Source organism: Medicago truncatula, chromosome 7 (assembly GCF_003473485.1).
Source record: "Medicago truncatula cultivar Jemalong A17 chromosome 7, MtrunA17r5.0-ANR, whole genome shotgun sequence".
Classification (NCBI taxonomy): Eukaryota; Viridiplantae; Streptophyta; class Magnoliopsida; order Fabales; family Fabaceae; genus Medicago; species Medicago truncatula.
In genome coordinates, this window is record NC_053048.1 from 12,419,625 (window position 1) to 12,437,702 (window position 18,078).

At 32.9% G+C, this 18,078-nt stretch overlaps 2 protein-coding genes across 2 annotated transcripts; both read right to left on the minus strand.

The window, feature by feature from the left end:
- Nucleotides 1-1,920: 1,920 nt before the first annotated feature.
- Nucleotides 1,921-3,684, minus strand: LOC25497925 (alkane hydroxylase MAH1). Its single transcript, XM_013592655.3, has one exon. The coding sequence runs from the start codon at nt 3,602-3,604 to the stop codon at nt 2,114-2,116; it is 1,491 nt and encodes a 496-aa protein (XP_013448109.1). The 5' UTR covers nt 3,605-3,684; the 3' UTR covers nt 1,921-2,113.
- Nucleotides 3,685-13,437: 9,753 nt separating this feature from the next.
- Nucleotides 13,438-15,213, minus strand: LOC25497926 (alkane hydroxylase MAH1). Its single transcript, XM_013592656.3, has one exon. It carries the CDS (start codon nt 15,117-15,119, stop codon nt 13,629-13,631), a length of 1,491 nt encoding a protein of 496 aa, XP_013448110.1. The 5' UTR covers nt 15,120-15,213; the 3' UTR covers nt 13,438-13,628.
- Between the last annotated feature and the right edge of the window lie 2,865 nt (nt 15,214-18,078).

An 18,078-nucleotide genomic window follows, 5' to 3' on the forward strand; every position in this document is an offset into this window, starting at 1 on the left:
TGGTACTGGTGAGAAGATTAATTTTTGGGCAGACAATTGGCTTGGCATTCCTCTTTTTGATATTCTGCAAATTGACCCGGATTTTCACTCTTGTTTCTCGGGAATGGTTGCAGATGTTATTCAAAATGGCAACTTTACTCTCCCAGGTTCTCTGTTGCCTCTAGTGTCTCATCTTTTGGACACGGTGGTGCTGCCAACTGCACCTCTCCCTGATTTTTTGGCTTGGCAGCATTCGACAGATGGTAATTTGACCGCAAAAAATGCTAAGATGTTTATGACTCCTGCTGCACCGGTGCTTGACTGGCCGAACCTTATATGGGGTTCTTGCATCCCTCCTTCTCACGCCTTCATCTTTTGGCGTTGGTTCCATGGTAAGATGCCGACTGATGAAAACCTTCGGACTCGAGGCTGTTTTATAGTGTCGGTTTGCAATTGTTGTATGAGTTCTGAGGAATCTTCGGATCATCTGTTTCTCCGCTGCTCCTTCGCGTTGAAATTATGGTCTTGGCTCGGAGGTAAGCTAAATTGTGTGATAAATCTATCCTCTATTTCTTCTCTTTTGGAGTGTGTCCCCAATCGTTGTTCTTCTCAAATAGCGGACATTTACGTGGCTGCTGTGATACATACTTTGCACATTATTTGGCTGTCTCGTAATTCCCTTCGGTTCTCTTCGGATGTGGTTTCTATCCATGCTGCTACGGTGCGTCTGCATTCTGCCATTTCCATGTCTGGTAATATGTCTGTTGGTCACTCTTTACCGTCGGATCAGCCCATTCTTGATGCTTTTAATATTGCTGTTCGCCATCACAACTTCAAAGACATTATTGCGGTCTTTTGGAAGGCCCCCTCTCCCCCTTGGAAGAAGGTTAACACAGATGGTTCGGTTGTTGATGGTCACGTTGCCTGTGGGGGGATTTTTCGAGATCATTTCGGTACTTTTCTAGGAGCTTTCACTTGTAATTTGGGTCCCGACACGGTGTTTTCTTCCGAAATTATGGGGTACATTTTTGCTATAGAGTTTGCTGCCCAAAATGGTTGGTATAATATCTGGTTGGAGAGTGACTCAACAGGTGCTTTGGCTGCGTTCCACAATCATGCTTTGGTTCCGATTTTGCTTCGCAATCGTTGGCACAATGCTTGTCGACTTGGAGTTCAGCTTATTTCTTCCCATATTTACCGTGAGGGTAATGTTTGTGCTGATCGCTTGGCGAATATGGGACACTCAGTACATGGAGCGGTTTGGCTTTCATCTTTACCTCCTGAATTAGGCTCCGATTTCTTTCGGGATAGGTGTGGCCTACCTAGCTATAGGTTTCCGTAACCTTGTTTTTATGGTTTTGTTTTTGCTGTTTATTTTTTGTTTTTGAGGGTTTTGGCCTAGTCCCCCCTCTCTGTATATATTTTTCCCTTTGTTTAATAAAGTTTTGAGGTTGGCGGCAGACGATGGAGGTTTCCCGAGGTGCCAACCTAGTTGGGATGTCGGTGTTGCCTCTTGATGCTCGTCCAATCTCCCGATCCAGCAAAAAAAAAAAAAAAATCAAATAACATATATATTATATTAATAAATATATAACATATATCATAACAAAATATCACTCATCAAAATAAATCATATAAATCACACAAATCATATAAGTATATTCTAAACTCATTTAAAATAATCAAATAATTAGAGAGGGCGTTACATCCTTCCTCTCTATAAGGGCGATTCCGCGTCACCCTCAAGTTACGATTCATTTCCCACATAATTTTACACATTCAACCCCATTTCCTACACTAACATGAGCGTTGGAGTGCTAACGTGCCTTCAGGCACCCTCCGTTCCACCGTGAAGACTTCGTCGCCACCGTCCATCTGTCTCCATCGGACATATCATGTTGTATGTTGGTGACTAACTAATTTAGAAAAGAAGTAAAGAAATAAACTAAAAAATTCATGAATAATATTTATTAATTAAATATTTATTACAATCCATATTTAACACCAATATTTATACTTTGGCATTAGGAAAACAAATAAACAAACATTAAGAAACAGTGTCCACGTAAAAAAATTAATTTAAATAAACATAATAACTTATAGCACCTATTTTGAAAAGATCTCTCTCTTATCACTAAATGCTTCTTTTTTTGAGATTAACCTTCAAGCCATGTTTCATGTGTAAGACAACAGAAAGACTTGGGATTATGGGATGATCTTCCACCACTTGAATGTGATAATTCAACAATATTGCTATAGCAACCATTTTCATCTCAATGAAGCTTATATCCTTACCCAAACAACTCCTTGGTCCAGCATTAAAAGCAATGAACTTGTAAGAAGGAACATAAACTATCCCTCCTTTTTGAGAAATCCACCTCTCTGGCTTAAATTCCAAGCAATCTTCTCCCCATATTTCCTCGACCCTTCCGACGGAGTATAGAGAATACACTATCATTGTATTTGACTCAACCCTATGTCCACTAGGAAGCACATCAGATTTCTGTGCAGATTTATGCTCAAAAGGTATCGGCGGATAAAGCCTCAAGGCTTCACATAAAGCTCCATGTAAATAAACTAACTTGCTAAGCCCTTTTGCTCCTAAATCTTTCCAACTATGTTCTCTTGATGGTAAATTTTCTTTGATCTCTTCAAGAATCTTAGCTTCAATCAAAGGATGTGTTGCCACCAACCAGAAAAACCAAGTAAGGCCCGAGCTAATCGTATCTCTTCCGGCAGCAAGTAGATTGATTGATGTATCTCTCAAAAACTTGTCATCTATTTTATTTTCTCCATCTCCTACTTCATTTATAATGATATCTAGCAAGTCAACCTTTTGTTCTCCTCGCATTTCTCTTTTAGATTTGATTTCTGAATACAACATTTCATCAATAAATTTATTATTCTTTATAAATTGTTTCTCTTCGCCAACTTGAAACCAATTCTGCAACTTCCACAAGAGTTTTGGCTTAACATGCCTTATGAACAATGTGTCCTCTGCTTGTGTAAAGGCTCTCTCACATGGAATTTCAGGGAGATCAATAGAAAGACATTTAGGATCAAATCCTAATACAACAGAACATATGTTGTCAAAGGTTAACCTTTGAAAAATATCTTGCAAATCCACTTGCACCCCATTTTTAGAAGCATGATCAAGAAATACAAGAAGATAGTTACAAATTTTTTTCTCAACGGTTTTTTGAATAAATACCTGAAAATTTCCCTGCTTGAAAATTGAATGAAGTAGCTTTCTGTTGTACTTCCAAATGTGTGAATCAGACCTAAAAATTCCTTCTCCAAGAACTTCAAAAATCTCTCTGAAATCATTTCCTTTCCCGTAGTTTTCGAATTTTGTGCTTGTGATGTGTTGCACGTTCATGGGGTCACTGGTGCAAAGAATGTTCATGTTTGTTAACCATGGTCCTTCAAAAATGAAAGTTCCTCCATTTTGTTTCAAAGTTAAGTCTACATAACCGTGAATGTTGGATACGTTGTGTAAGAGACCAGGTAGCATTCCAAGAACAGGCCATTTTGTCATTGGTGTGTTTCTGTTGAGTCTCCAATAATGGATTGCAACGAAAACAAGAACTGCCCAAAATAGTTCTTCAATGCCAAACACATACATTATTACTCTTACACTTTTTTATATATGTTTTCTATATGAATGGGATTTATTCTCCAATGCCAAACACATGCATTGTTGTATTGCCAATGATGATGTTGTGACAAAGCTACGAAGCTATTTATAAAGCATTGTTTTTGTCATTATATGAAATGTTGGAAAATTCTACGGTGAAGTCGTTAAAATGACTTTTCTGGTGAAGTTAACACTATAGCATCCAAAGTGTTGTGAGTAACACCCCACTGTTTGTACAGTGGCATCAAAAGTTAAGTCCCTTAAGTATCATCAATTCATCAGATTAACAAGAATACACTTAATCTAATTTTATTCTACCTTGTTTTAAGTGTAACACCCCACAAAGTGTAACACTCACATAATATCAGCAACTCTGTTTGCATGTTAAAGATGACAACGATAAAATAGTATCTGTAAGTCTAAGATGTTGCAAGCATTACTAGATGAATTACTATTGATCATTAATCAGTAATCAACAATTTAAAAATGAGTCACCATGAACTTAGCTCATTTGGTAAGGGATAATGCACAATTTGTGCAGGGGCTGGGGTTCGAACCCCAGACACCCCACTTATTCATCTTTAAGGTGAATTTCTCTAGCTACTAAACTACTTGACCAAAAAAATAAATAAATGAATCAAACATTAAGATTAAAATTAACTTTTTTAGAAAAGTCAGTTTCATGACTGCAGTGTAGAAGCTCCCATGTATATTTCGCGTGTATTGAAATATGTTGGAAGTTGGAACTATATGACGAAATTAAATGTGCACCTACAATTTAATATGTTACATACATCCTGACTGCCATTCCTTTATTGTAGCAATTGACATGGCTAGTGGGTCCTTTTTTATGCTTTTTTTGCTACCACTGCAATTTTATCTTCTCGGGTTCGAGAAATTTCCTCGCGACATATAGCACTGCCGCAACGATTAAGATGAATAGAGTGAAACCAACATGTGTTCTATCACTTTATGTGAGTTTCTTTTTCAAAGTATATGACCCACATTAATTTATTTGAATAAGAGAGTGATTGTTAAAGATAATATTCAAAATAGCGTTGCAAGCACTTAAATTTGTGCTTATATTTCAGCTTATTTGTTAATCAAATTTGTGCTTATATTACAACTTAAATTTTGGATATACAATACGATTTAGATATTGGATAAACCATCATTTTAATCTTTAAATGTGTGAGGACCGATCATTATAGTTTTTAAATGTGTTGAAATTGTAAATGCAAATCTACATGTATCACATTAATTCATCATTTTAGTCCTTAAAAATGTTGGGCAATCAATTAGTCATCAACTGCATTTTTCGTTAGTCACTTTACTACATAAACTTATTAAAAAATTAGGTGTTAGAGATGTGCTTGTAATTTATATACATTATGAGATTATGGTGACAACGTCTCATATTCAGAGACCATATTTTGGTACCCATGATTTTTAGTAAAAGTTTGTCATAGCCCAGAAAACTTCCAATTAATATATATAGAAATTCTAACATGTGTTCTTAGCAAACTTGTTAGTGTACCGAAGATAGAAAACATGTAACTTTAGAGCATAAATTATCATGACCCATAAATTTTTAGATATCTTAGAGTTTCGTTAGGTACCAATATCTTCAGGACAAAAAAATTTAACAATTGAATTTTTCATTTTTTTTGAGAAAGAATTATATTTTAAAATTATTAATCTAAAAATATGTCATAACATTGATTGATTGGAGACCCACAATGATTTAAACCAATAAGAAAGTGAGTATTAAAGAGAGTGTTGTTAACATTACTCTTTTTATTAAAGGCATCCAAACGTCCTCGCGAACTTAATTCAATTGATATGAACAATGCATAATATATTCAAGGTCCGGGATTCAAACCCCAACCACCACAACAACAAAAAAAGCATCCAAACATAGCATCATTAGCGAACAAAAGGTACACCAAATTACACTAAGGGAACCAAACTTACCAATGGAATCATGCCCACAAGGCATTACCAACACCAACCTTACATAATAATCCTACACTAGAACTACCTACCTCCTTTAAAACATACAAATTGCACTACACCATAATATGTAACGACCAATATCCTTTGCAAGAGGCTTATCACATCTTACAACAACACCTATGGATTTAATTAGAGCCACAAGATCAACCAATCAATATGATACCTAGGCAACAACAAGGTGTACAATAACAAACCTCCTAAGCAATTGCACCTTTGGCCACATAAATCATCACCATAACCATAACTACCGGAGCATCATCCCCAAAAATTAAGGCCATCCATACATACATCCATACAATAATAATTAAGGCCATAACAACACATAACGAACTATAACAAATCAGAGATAAGATCCTCTCCATCAATAATCAAATTTTCTGCGACCAAGTATTTAACTCAACATCATCCTCCCTGCGACCATGTATTTAATGCTCTGCAATTTTTTATTGACTTGAAATTTTTATTAATATAATCAAAACTAGTATTTGCACCAACTTTATGAGGACTTTTTCATGTTAAAATGTAGAAGTTATATATAATTATTTCATCTCTTTCATTTTCACAAGCTTTCCTCTAAAAACAATAATCAAATTTTCTACTCTTTCAATTTTGAATTCTGCTCTTTACCCAACAACAATTGCTCGCTCCCAACTGAAAAGATGAAAATACCTCTGCACATGTTAACTCATGCTAGTGTTAATTTTGCATGAGTTGACATAAGTTGCGTGAGTTAACTCAAGCTAGTGTAAATTTCAATGTGAGTTAACTCACGTTTATTACAGGTTAGCGTGAATTAACTCACACAAAGTACTGATATAGCAGACAACATTTACTAAATTTAATGCAATGCAACCAAGTCATAAATGACCTGTAGCCTTGACACATCTAGAATTGAACCAAATTACGCTAGTTTAACAACATTATCAGATAATACGACATAATCGATCCAAATTACACAAAATCATCGTTTATCATACAATCACATAATAACGCATAAAAGATTCAAACGATCCAAATTACACAAATTCGTCGTTAATGACGCGTAATCACTTAATTACACTTAATGACACGTAAACGATCCTAATTGCACCAATTTGTCCTTAAATTTCCTAAATCACATAAACGGTCAAAATTACACAAATTCATCGTTAAATTACACACAACACAAATTCATTAAAATTCATCGTTAAATTCCAACATGATGCCAAATCTCCCACTTTACTCCTCAAACATCTTTTCAAGTGTCCATGAGCCGATTCAACAATGTTGGTGTTTCTATACCCTAGATGCAAGAATTTATTCGTCCATGCCCACACAAAATGCTTCTTAACGGGGAAAACTGTGGTTTCAACATATTTAACGAACATTGAAAATGGTTCGCATACCTCTTTGAATTTCAACCATGCAGTTGCATATGGATCCTTTGTAGTAGAGTTAACCATTTCTCTCCAAACCCTCGCTATTTTCTTAACAAGATCTCAATGCTTATCATCATTCGCTTCCTTCACGTCTTTGTCAACAACTTTTTCACCCATAGGCTTCGCTTTGACTCTACAATCCGTGATGCACCTAGCTTTGACATTCTTCTCGATATGAAAATAGCAAAGGACATGGTTCGTTTTAGGGAGAACTTTGGCAACAACATTCATCAAAGCGGTGTCCCTATCGGTGACAACCACCTTAGGGATGTTGAGTTTTTGAGGTCAAAAGACCAACCATAATCTCAATTGCCCAAGTAAATTTATTCTCTTGTTCAAAGGAAAGAAAGACAAACGCAACCCAATACGTCATTTTGGTAGAGGTAACACCAACAATCTCAAACAACGACATTTGACAGGTATTGGTTTTGTAAGTGGAGTCCATGACCAAAATGGTGGGAAAAGTGTTAAACATATTAATTGACTCCAGATGAACAAAAAATAAGTCTTCAAGAGTGGTTTCCTCACTATTTGCACTTGTGAAATAGACGTATTTATGCTTCTCCAACTTTGAAATCAAATATTGCATCTCCGTCTTGTCCTCTTTTTGCCCCCTGCGACATCTAGTTCGCGCATTGTACACTTGTTTGATGGTTGCCACACTTTTTTTTTCCCTTCAAATCTGTGAGAATATTCCTAGGCGCCGCCAAACTCTTTGTCATGTCGATAAGTCTTTGCTTCTTCTCCGTTTTTAGTCGACCCGCAAGAAGGTGGTCGGTTAACTTTGGTGCCAACTCATGGTTGTAAATTCCACAAAGCATTGAAATCCACCAATCTTGTGTATTCTTTTCAAAGAAGCATTTAAACCTAAACAGACATTCACATTTCCTTGAGCCTGTGCCTTCAAGCTTTAGGTGGCTTGTATTCACCACTTCTTTCACATTGCATCGTCAAGTATGACCTCATTAAATTAGATTTATCTATAGAAATAGTAAATCCGACCCTTGCCGCTTGTCGACGACCCCAACCAAATATTTCTTCTCGACCTCTCCATCTTTCATTTGTTGTAAAAAATGACCCGATGTTTACTTCAATAACATGAACACCAGTAGGTACCGATTTATGTTTTTCTTCAAAGTTACCGGTAGGTACCGGTTTAGGTTTTTCTTGGTTGTGACCAATGTGAGCTTGAAAGGGAATTTTCACGCAAACTTCACATATTTGGTTGGTTTGATATCGCCCAAACCTACGCCTACGCCGGAAGCTTCGGTTGGATATAAAGAAAATTATCCCTTTCAGCACTTTTGGGTTGGATTTTTTTTTTCTTCAAAAAATGCCCTCAATTTTCAATGCAAATAACACATGTAACAAATAGATAAGAATAAATTTAAATATTAAAATAAATGCAACAAACATGACATGAATATTTTTTTTTTGTTTTTTTTCCTTTATCATTTATAAAGTGTAACAAACTAGATTAGTATATTTATACTTACTTTTTCATCATTCCAATTATACTCTTAAACAACTTTTTCTATAATAAAATTGTTGTTGGTCTCGTTAAAAAAAAGAATTTAGATTATTTTTTTATTTTTATATTATCGGTGTTATTAAAATAAGATAATCATGATTAGTTTGGTTTGTTATAACTTGAAAATAACAAACATTTGTATTTTTAGTTTTAATAAAAAATTTATAAAAAAACACCGTTCATAATTTTCAAACTTTAACATAATAAAAAGAGCGGAATAAGTGTCCGTCTTTTCGCTATATAGAAGAAAAATATAACAAATGAAAATAAAATTTAAATCTATCCTAGATTCTAGCCTAAATAAAACAGAAAAATATTTTTGTTATTTTTAAATAAGATATGAAACAAAAATATAACTAACCTAAAAATACGGATAAAAAATAAACTAACCTACAAACAAGTGGCCTCAGGTCAGGTTGGTTATCAACGATATGTCCATAAGAAAGTCTTCTGCATCAAAACATAAAAGATCCACAATAGCTTACCGAGAGAAAGCTAATACATCATAGGGTTGAAAAATAAATAAAAAATCGAGGTTTAAGAAAAATATTTACGAGTGCCCACGATCAAATATAGTAGTGTTTTATATTAAAAGTTGTGTTGTCATTACATAAAAGTTTAAAAAGTGTTCTTTTTGACTTAAAATTTCCATTTTTAGCTTCCTTAACCGGTGCTCCATAATCCTTGTACACCCTCCGGTCATTAATATAAGCAAAAATTTGATTTTTAGATTCATTCATTAAATAACGTATGTAGATTTTATTATAGACTACATACATCATTTAATAAATGAATCTAAAAATCAAATTTTTACTTATATTAGTGACCGGATGGTGTATTAATTATGAAAAACAACAAGCTAAAATTGTGGCGGTAGATATTTCACTATAATCTATATTCTCGGTCCTTGTTTTATTGAAGTTTTTACTATTTCTCTTCAACACAATAATCCGTGTGATAGATTTCAACAAGGCAATCATAGCCAATCCAATAATCAATATAGAATGTAAATATATTTCCATTTTTCATTAGGACTCAAGATATCAAAGCCTTTGAATATGTTGAAACTTCCAAAGTAATCAAAGTACAATGATAGATATTCCAATACTCCCTACATTATTAATAATAAGCAAATTTTACTTTTTAGATTCATTTAATTAATGATGTATGTAGTTTATAATATGGATCATATACATCATTAATTAGTAATGGAGGGAGTATAGTTTATACTTCCTATCCTTGTTTGACTTTCGTAACAATTGCAAAAAACTGCAAACTACAATTATGAAGGAAGAGTTCATCAAAACAGAGAAAATCTAGCATTTTCAAAATTCAACAACGCTCTACTTTGGATTTGGATTTCGTGCATTCAACAATTTCAAAGCACGAAGGTCAAATTTAAATTCGAGTTGTTAAATTTTGAAAATGCTAATTGTAGTAACATTTTTTCTATTTTAACGAACTCTTCTTTCCTTATTGTTTCTAAGGTTAAACATGGACAATAATTTTAGATTTTAATGGCATATCTATCACTATAGTTTTCGATACACTATAATTATCCTTGAAATTTTCAATTTATTCACAGGTTTTTATATCTTGAATTTTGAAAAGAAATGGAAATCATCCTAAATTCACATAGAATTACATCAGTCATTCTGGGATAGAAGGAGTACTATACTAATGGTCAAATATTCATATCGAGCACAATCACTCATAACAGGAACAAATCTTCATTGCATAATGTAAATCAACATTCTTACAAAATAAAAAAAAGAGCATAAATCAACATAACTTAAATCATTAACGAATACGTATTATATTTACCAAAATTACTTTAGCTACAAAATTAAATTAAATTAGTTAAAATCATTTCAACCTTCTACATGACTATGTATATTGATAAAATTATGTCTTCGTGAACTTAACTCGGTTGATATGAACAATGCATAAATAATATAGGGTTAATAGTGTTTTCCACCCCTGTAATATAAGCCACTTCCGGTTTTTGCCCCTGTAAAATTTTCGGTTTGATTTGTATCCTTGTAAAACTTTTTTTTTTCTTCCAGAAAACACACCTCTCCCATCCAACTCAGCAAATTCGCTAACGTGACGCTGATTTGGCATTTTTTTTAATTGGCCACGTGTAAAAAATATATCCACATCAGATTTTATTTTTAAAATATTTGAAAATAAATTTTAAAAAATAAAAAAATCCAAAAAATATTCAGTTTTTTTCCAAAAATTTAAAAAATCAAAAAAAATATTAAGATTTTTTACGAAATATAAAAAAACAGAAAAATAGTCATATTTGTTTCCAAAAAATTTAAAAATAAAAAAGAAAATTAGATTTTTTTTTTCAAAAATTAGAAAATATAATCAGATTTTTTTTTAAAATTAAAAATATTTTAAAAAATTCTGAAATTTAATTTTAAAAATTACAAAAGAGGTCAGATTTTTTTTAAAAAAAAAAAAATCTTAAAAATCTGTATACAAATATAGAAAAAATTCAGATTTTTTATTCGAAAATTTTATTCCACAATTTTAATAAAATATTGGGAAAAAAAATCATTTCACTCCACAAATATAAGATTTATGATTTCTACCTCCTCTAAGGAAAAGCTTAATTCTAGGAAAAATGGAATTTCCACGACTTTTTTTAAACTCTCTAAATTTGTATCCAGATTTTTAAAAATTAAATTTTTTTCCAGATTTTTTTAATTTTAAAATCTGACCTTTTTTTTTGTATTTTGAAAATTAAATTCCAGAATTTTTTAATTTTCGAACAGAAAGGCAGATGAAACTGAGAGAATGATGCAACAGATGATGGAGATGATTCAAAGACAAGCGCAACCTTAGTTGCACACCTATTTAAGCTTATTTAGTCTTATCTCTTAAAGTTGTTTCTGCACTTTTTCATTTTTTTTATGAATTTAATTTCTTCTGAATTACTCTGAATGATTATGAATGCTTCTGAATCTTTTGTATGCTGTGTTTTATACATTGTTTGCTCTGTTATATTCCTTCTGAATTTATTTATTTATTTATTTCTAGAATTTCTCATTTTTTTTCTTATCTCTTTCTTTTTGTCTTTATCTTATACTTTTTGTTGATGACAATAGGGGGAGTAGATGTATAGTATTTATAGGCTCTGAGCCCCATTAATTTAATATTAATCAAGTTAAATTAATAGGACATTCTTCTAATCTCTTAGTCTATTAATGTGAGTTTATTCTGAGAATTATTGCGTTTTTAATGATGAATTTAATTAACATGAATAGAACTCAGGGGGAGCTTACAAACCTCACCTTAAAGTACTATTGGACACAGGGGGAGCTTAGAAACCTCATACCCTTATAGTCAACGTGTTAATTAGATTAACAACAATTGAACATTTTAAATACTATTGTTTGTCATCATCAAAAAGGGGGAGATTGTTGGAACAAAATGTGTTTAACGTTAACCCTTAAGAGTTTTGATGATAACAAGGTATTAAAAATAGTCAATTGGATATGCTAATATTTGTTCAAGTGTATAGGACTATAGACAAAAAATTGACATCTTAAAAAGGTCTTGGAAGAACAATAAAGAGCAAAGGAATCAACAAAAAAGAAGCTTAAAACGTCTGAAGAAAACTACTCCTGAAGATAAGACGCTCCTGAAGACATAGTGCTCCTGAAGTGATGACGTCATCAAAAGCGAGTTCATCAGAAGCAAGTTTATCAGAAGCTAAAAATCACCAGAAGCTGCAGTTCATCAGAGGATGCAACTTAAGCTTCAAAAGCTGTTTTATGGGATTCAACCTCGTCTAAGGATTGCAGAAGACTGGAAAAGTGAAGCAACGACTATTTTGAAAGGATTTGAACGCATTGGATGCTTGTTCCTCAAAAGAGCGTTGACAAAGTACGTTTGTACGAAGTGTACAACCACTACCTTTAGTACTCTGTTTTGTCTCTGCTACAAGACAAGAAAAACAGCTCTGCCTGCAACGATGCTCCTTCACAATGAGAATGCATTTGAAATTGATCATTCTTAGGACAATAACCATATTAGACAAAGGATCATTGGTGATTGATCAAAAGCTTCAAACGACTCTATTTTGAATGTGCTGGGAATTCAACGTCTCTTTCACACCTCTATATAAAGGAGTGAAGACTCAAAGCTTCAATAGAACAATACCAAGAATTAAAAGAGCCAAAACTCTACTGAAATTGTTCTGCACTCAAAGTTCACTTAGAATTTCTTTTCAAAGTTCATATCTTAGAAATTCTAGAGTCTATATCTGATTTGTATTGTGAACACCACTGATTGTATATCAAGTGTTCAACCTCAAACAATTTTCTTTGTAATTATGTTTGAATTCAGAAGTCTCTTGCATTTGTGCTTGAGCAATAGAAGTCTCTTGATTGCGTTCAGGAGCATAGGAAGTCTCTTGCAGTTGTGCTTGAGCATTTGAAGTCTCTTACTAAGTTTAGTAGTGAGCAATTGTAATCAGATATTACATAGTGAACTCTCCTTGGAAGTGCAAGGGGGGCAAGACTGACTTCCGGTTTGTGGAAGAAACCTGTATAAATTGTTTGTGTCTTTCTTCTCTCTCTCTGTTTTATCCGCTGCAACTAGTTCTGAACATCACTTCAAAAGTAGAAATTTATCTGCTTCTGATCAGTGTTTTCAACTTTGGAGAAAAACAAGAAAAAACCAACACAATTCAACCCCCCGCTTGTGTTTTTCTTACCTTCATTAACCTCTCCTAATTAACTAGAAATAACACCATTATTTATATGATTTTTTTTTTTGACAAAAACTTACTACATGATGTTAGTAACTAATTAATTTAGAAAAGCAGGTAAAAAATAATCTTAAAACAAACATGAATATCAAGCAAGTTATTATTACAATCCAAACATAACACTGATAATATATTCTTATATTGGAGAAACAAACAAACATGACCACACATGGTGTTTATTTGAGAATTCAAATATATAAATAAAATTACACATATTATCCGAACATAGTTCAGTTATTTTGAAAAGATCTCTCTTGATCATTAAATGCTTCTTTTTTTGACATTAACCTTCAAGCCATGTTTCATGTGTAAAACAACAGAAAGACTTGGGATTATGGGATGATCTTCCACCACTTGAATGTGATAATTCAACAATATTGCTATAGCAACCATTTTCATCTCAATGAAGCTTATATCCTTACCCAAACAACTCCTTGGTCCAGCATTGAAAGCAATGAACTTGTAAGAGGGAACATGAATTATCCCTCCTTTCTTAGAAATCCACCTCTCTGGTTTAAATTTCAAACAATCTTCTCCCCATATTTCCTCGACCCTTCCGACCGAGTATAGAGAATACACTATCATTGTATTTGGTTTAACCCTATGCCCACTAGGAAGCACATCAGATTTTAATGCTGATTTATGCTCTAAAGGAACCGGAGGATAAAGCCTCAAGGCTTCACATAAAGCTCCATGTAAATAAATTAACTTGCTAAGCCCTTTTGCTCCTAAATCTTTCCAACTATGTTCTCTTGATGGTAAATTTTCTTTGATCTCTTCAAGAATCTTGGCTTCAACAAAAGGGTGTGTTGCCACCAACCAGAAAAACCAAGTAAGGCCCGAGCTAATAGTGTCTCTTCCGGCTGCAAGTAGATTAATCGATGTATCTCTCAAAAACTCGTAGTCTATTGGATTTTCTCCATTTCCTGCTTCAGTCATAATGATATTTAGCAAGTCGAATTTTCGTTCTCCTTGCATTTCTCTTTTGGATTTGATTTCTGAATACAACATTTCATCAATAATTTTCTGATTCTTTATAAACTGTTTCTCTTCACCAACTTGAAACCATTTCTGCAGCTTCCACCAAAATCTTGGTTTTACATGTCTAGAAAACAATGTGTCCTCTGCATGAGTAAATGCTCTCTCACATGCAATTTCAGGGAGTTCAATAGAAAGACAATTAGGATCAAATCCTAAAACTATATAACATATATTGTCAAAGGTTAACCTTTGAAAAATATCTTGCAAATCCACTTGCATCCCTTTTTTACAAGCATGATCAAGAAATACAAGAAGACCACTAAATAGTTTTTTCTCAATGGTTTTGTGAATAAATACCTGAAAACTTTCCTTCTTGAAAATTGAATGAAGTAGTGTTCTGTTGTACTTCCAAATGTGAGAATCAGACCTAAAAATTCCATCTCCAAGGATTTCAAAAATCTCGCTGAAATCGTTTCCTTTCCCATAGTTTTCGAATTTTGTGCTTGTGATGTGTTGCACGTTCATGGGGTCACTGGTGCAAAGAATGTTCATGTTTGTTAACCATGGTCCTTCAAAAATGAAAGTTCCTCCATTTTGTTTCAAAACTAAGTTTAGATAATCATGGATATTGGACATGTTGTATAAGAGACCAGGTAGCATTCCAAGCACAGGCCATTTTGTGATGGGTGTGTTTCTATTGAGACTCCAATAATGGATTGCAAGGAAAAGAAAAACCGCCAAAAGGATTTCTCCAATGCCAAACATGTACATTATTCTGTTGGCCTATGAGATATATGTCACACTAACACTTTTGTAGATATGTTTTTTTATATGATATTGTCTCAATGATAGTATTTCATGAGGGTTATTGTCAATGGTATGATATTGTTAGAATGCTAGGAAGCTATTTATAAAGCATTTCTATTTGTTTTTATTGTTTTTTTCATATATATTTTTTGGTCCATTTTATCACCCATCTTCAAGTTCGTTGATAGTATAGGAAGAAAATATTACTATATTTGCTTCCTTAACCGGTGCTCTCAGGGGTTCTGGTTAACATTTCCCTTCTTATAATTATAAAATAAAGTTTAGATGAGTTGAATTTCATAACTTATCAATGTAGGTTTGAGTAAAAAAAAGCATTTACAAAAACACTTACAAATTATCCACTAAAGAAAATTTCACACCGACGGCGGGAGTTGAATCCACACTCTGATGGACATGAGTAGTGGCAGGAGCCACCATGGCGGCCTTCGGAGGTCATGGTCCACCTAGAGTCTATAACTTTTTTAGTGTGTTTTAATACTAATTATAAATTTTTTAGTGTTTTAATACTAATTGAAATGTTCTAAAAAAATTACTAATTGAAATGTGAACAAATACATATCTCACCTGTGTAAAAATACATGGCATGTGTCACCATAGGCAGTGGTGGCCTTGGAGGGTAGGCGACAGCACAGGGTACCATTAGTTTAGGGACATCAAAATTATTTTTACTTAGTAGTTAGTACTATATAGATATATATATCTTTTTAATTCGGTTTAATTAATTTTATTGAAAATATATTTTTAGAAAACTTTATTATAGATGAATCTTTTGCAACAAAAAATGTAAGAAGAAAACTATTAGAATAATTAATAGGGCACAATTTTATTTCGTCCAGGGCACCAAAACTCTTAGGACTGGCCTTAACCATACGAACAAATATGGTACTAATTTAACTTAGACAATGACACACTCCACTTTTTAAGGTTTTTTTTTTCTTCTTTATTTTTTGTGGTGAAACTTCATACCAATAGATAAATTGTCAAATTTAAGATCATTTGGAGCTGATTTTTTTTATAAATCCCTAGTATTGACTATTGAGACATAGCTTCTGTTGAATTTCTGCTATGCTATTGTTGTTTGGAATAGACAAGACTTATGATGTCCATATAAGAGGACATGTAAGAGTTTTAAAATTGTCAAATACAGAATACAATATAGTACAAATTAGGAAACTAAAGAAAGTGAAAAAACGATGGTATGATTAACTTGCACCAATATTTTTTGCCATGTGCCATGAAATTTGGATATATTTCAATAAGCAGCTCTAAAGTCGTGTTCAATGTATACTTCAAATAGTATGAACGTCAAAATATAAAATAAAAAAAAAGGCTTAAATATGTAAAAGGTCCCTCTAAGTTCGCGTGTTTTTGGTTTTCGTCCCTGTATCTTTTTTTGTTCTAAAACAAACTCTGTAAGTTGTTAACTTTTTGGTTTTAGTCCCTAACGTTAACTTCTGTTAAAAAAACGCTGATGTGTCTAACGGTGGCTGGCGTGGCATTGTTTGACGTGACAAAACAGGCTTATGTGTCCTTCTAGGAAAGATTACAGGGACCAAAATCAAAACCGAAAAATTACATACGGACGAAATTAAAAATCACTAAATTACAAAGTTTAAAATTAAAAATCCTTGATGTTTCCATCTTCTTCCTGTCTCATCCATATTATTCTTTTTCTGCTTAGACTCTCTTCACTGTGAAATTGTAAAGATACCATTTGTAGCTTCTCTTGACTTTGTATCGTGATTTCTCCATTCACCAAACATATACTTTATCATTTTGAGGCCAAAACTTGTCCCATTTTTTGTCCTATGTCACATGAGTAAGTACATGTTTATGGGAGAAAAAGGTGATAAGTTAGCTTTGAATTTTCATTTTATTCTCCGTTAGCAATTCAAAATTTCAAACAGAAATATGTTTCTCTCAAAAAAAAGAACAAACACAAATTGCCAGCCACATCAAATAACCAAATGTTGTTGTGGGAACCTTGTTCCAACCTCTGTATAGTGAACTTTGTAGGATAATAAAAATCTAGTACCTAACAACATAAATCAACACAGATTATTGGTTTTTGTGTACTGATTTGTTTATCAATAAGTAGTTTTATGAAGGATAAGGTAGTTGTGTTCATATATAGTGTAGCATCATTTTATAAATTCAATGGAGGTCTTTATATACATTAGGTCAATTCTGGAACTAGTAAATCTTAATATGCTTTTTTCGTCCTTTTTTAAGTTAACTTCACTTAAAATTAACAAGAACTCAACAATTTAATTTTGTCATGTGAAGGAATTTAAAAAAAAAAATGAATATTTGATGGTGTAATATAATATGTGTTTCTTAGAAGTTCATTGAGTTATGTAGTTGTACAAATTAAGTCTAATCTTGACTTATAAAATTGCAGTTATTTGTATATAAAATAATTGAAGACCTTCAAAACATAGTTATTTACAAATTCAATTTCCCTTCTGGAGAAATCAATTAGCAAGAGATTGTAGACTTGAGCAAAATATATAGTATGATTTTATAGTATATGAAATTGCTTCATCTTGTAAGAGAGCCAAAGTTTACTGGTGTGTGGAAGTAGATTAATGATTCTAATCTCAGATGCATCATGCAACTAGTTTGTTTTAATCTTATGGTGGTTTAAGTTATGTTTTCTTGCCATTATCCTTTGATGTTTTCTATTCTCTTATTCTTCCTCTGCATAGTGTTTGAAAACCTAGCTAGTTTTCAATGCATAAATTTTGGTTTTGGTATTCAAGTTATTTTTTGGTGGGGTTAATAGTGTTTTTCACCCCTGTAATATATGTCATTTCTGGTTTTCGCCCTTATAAAATTTTCGGTTTGATTTTCACCCTCGTAAAATTTTTATTTTCCGGAAAACACCCTTAATAGGCCATTC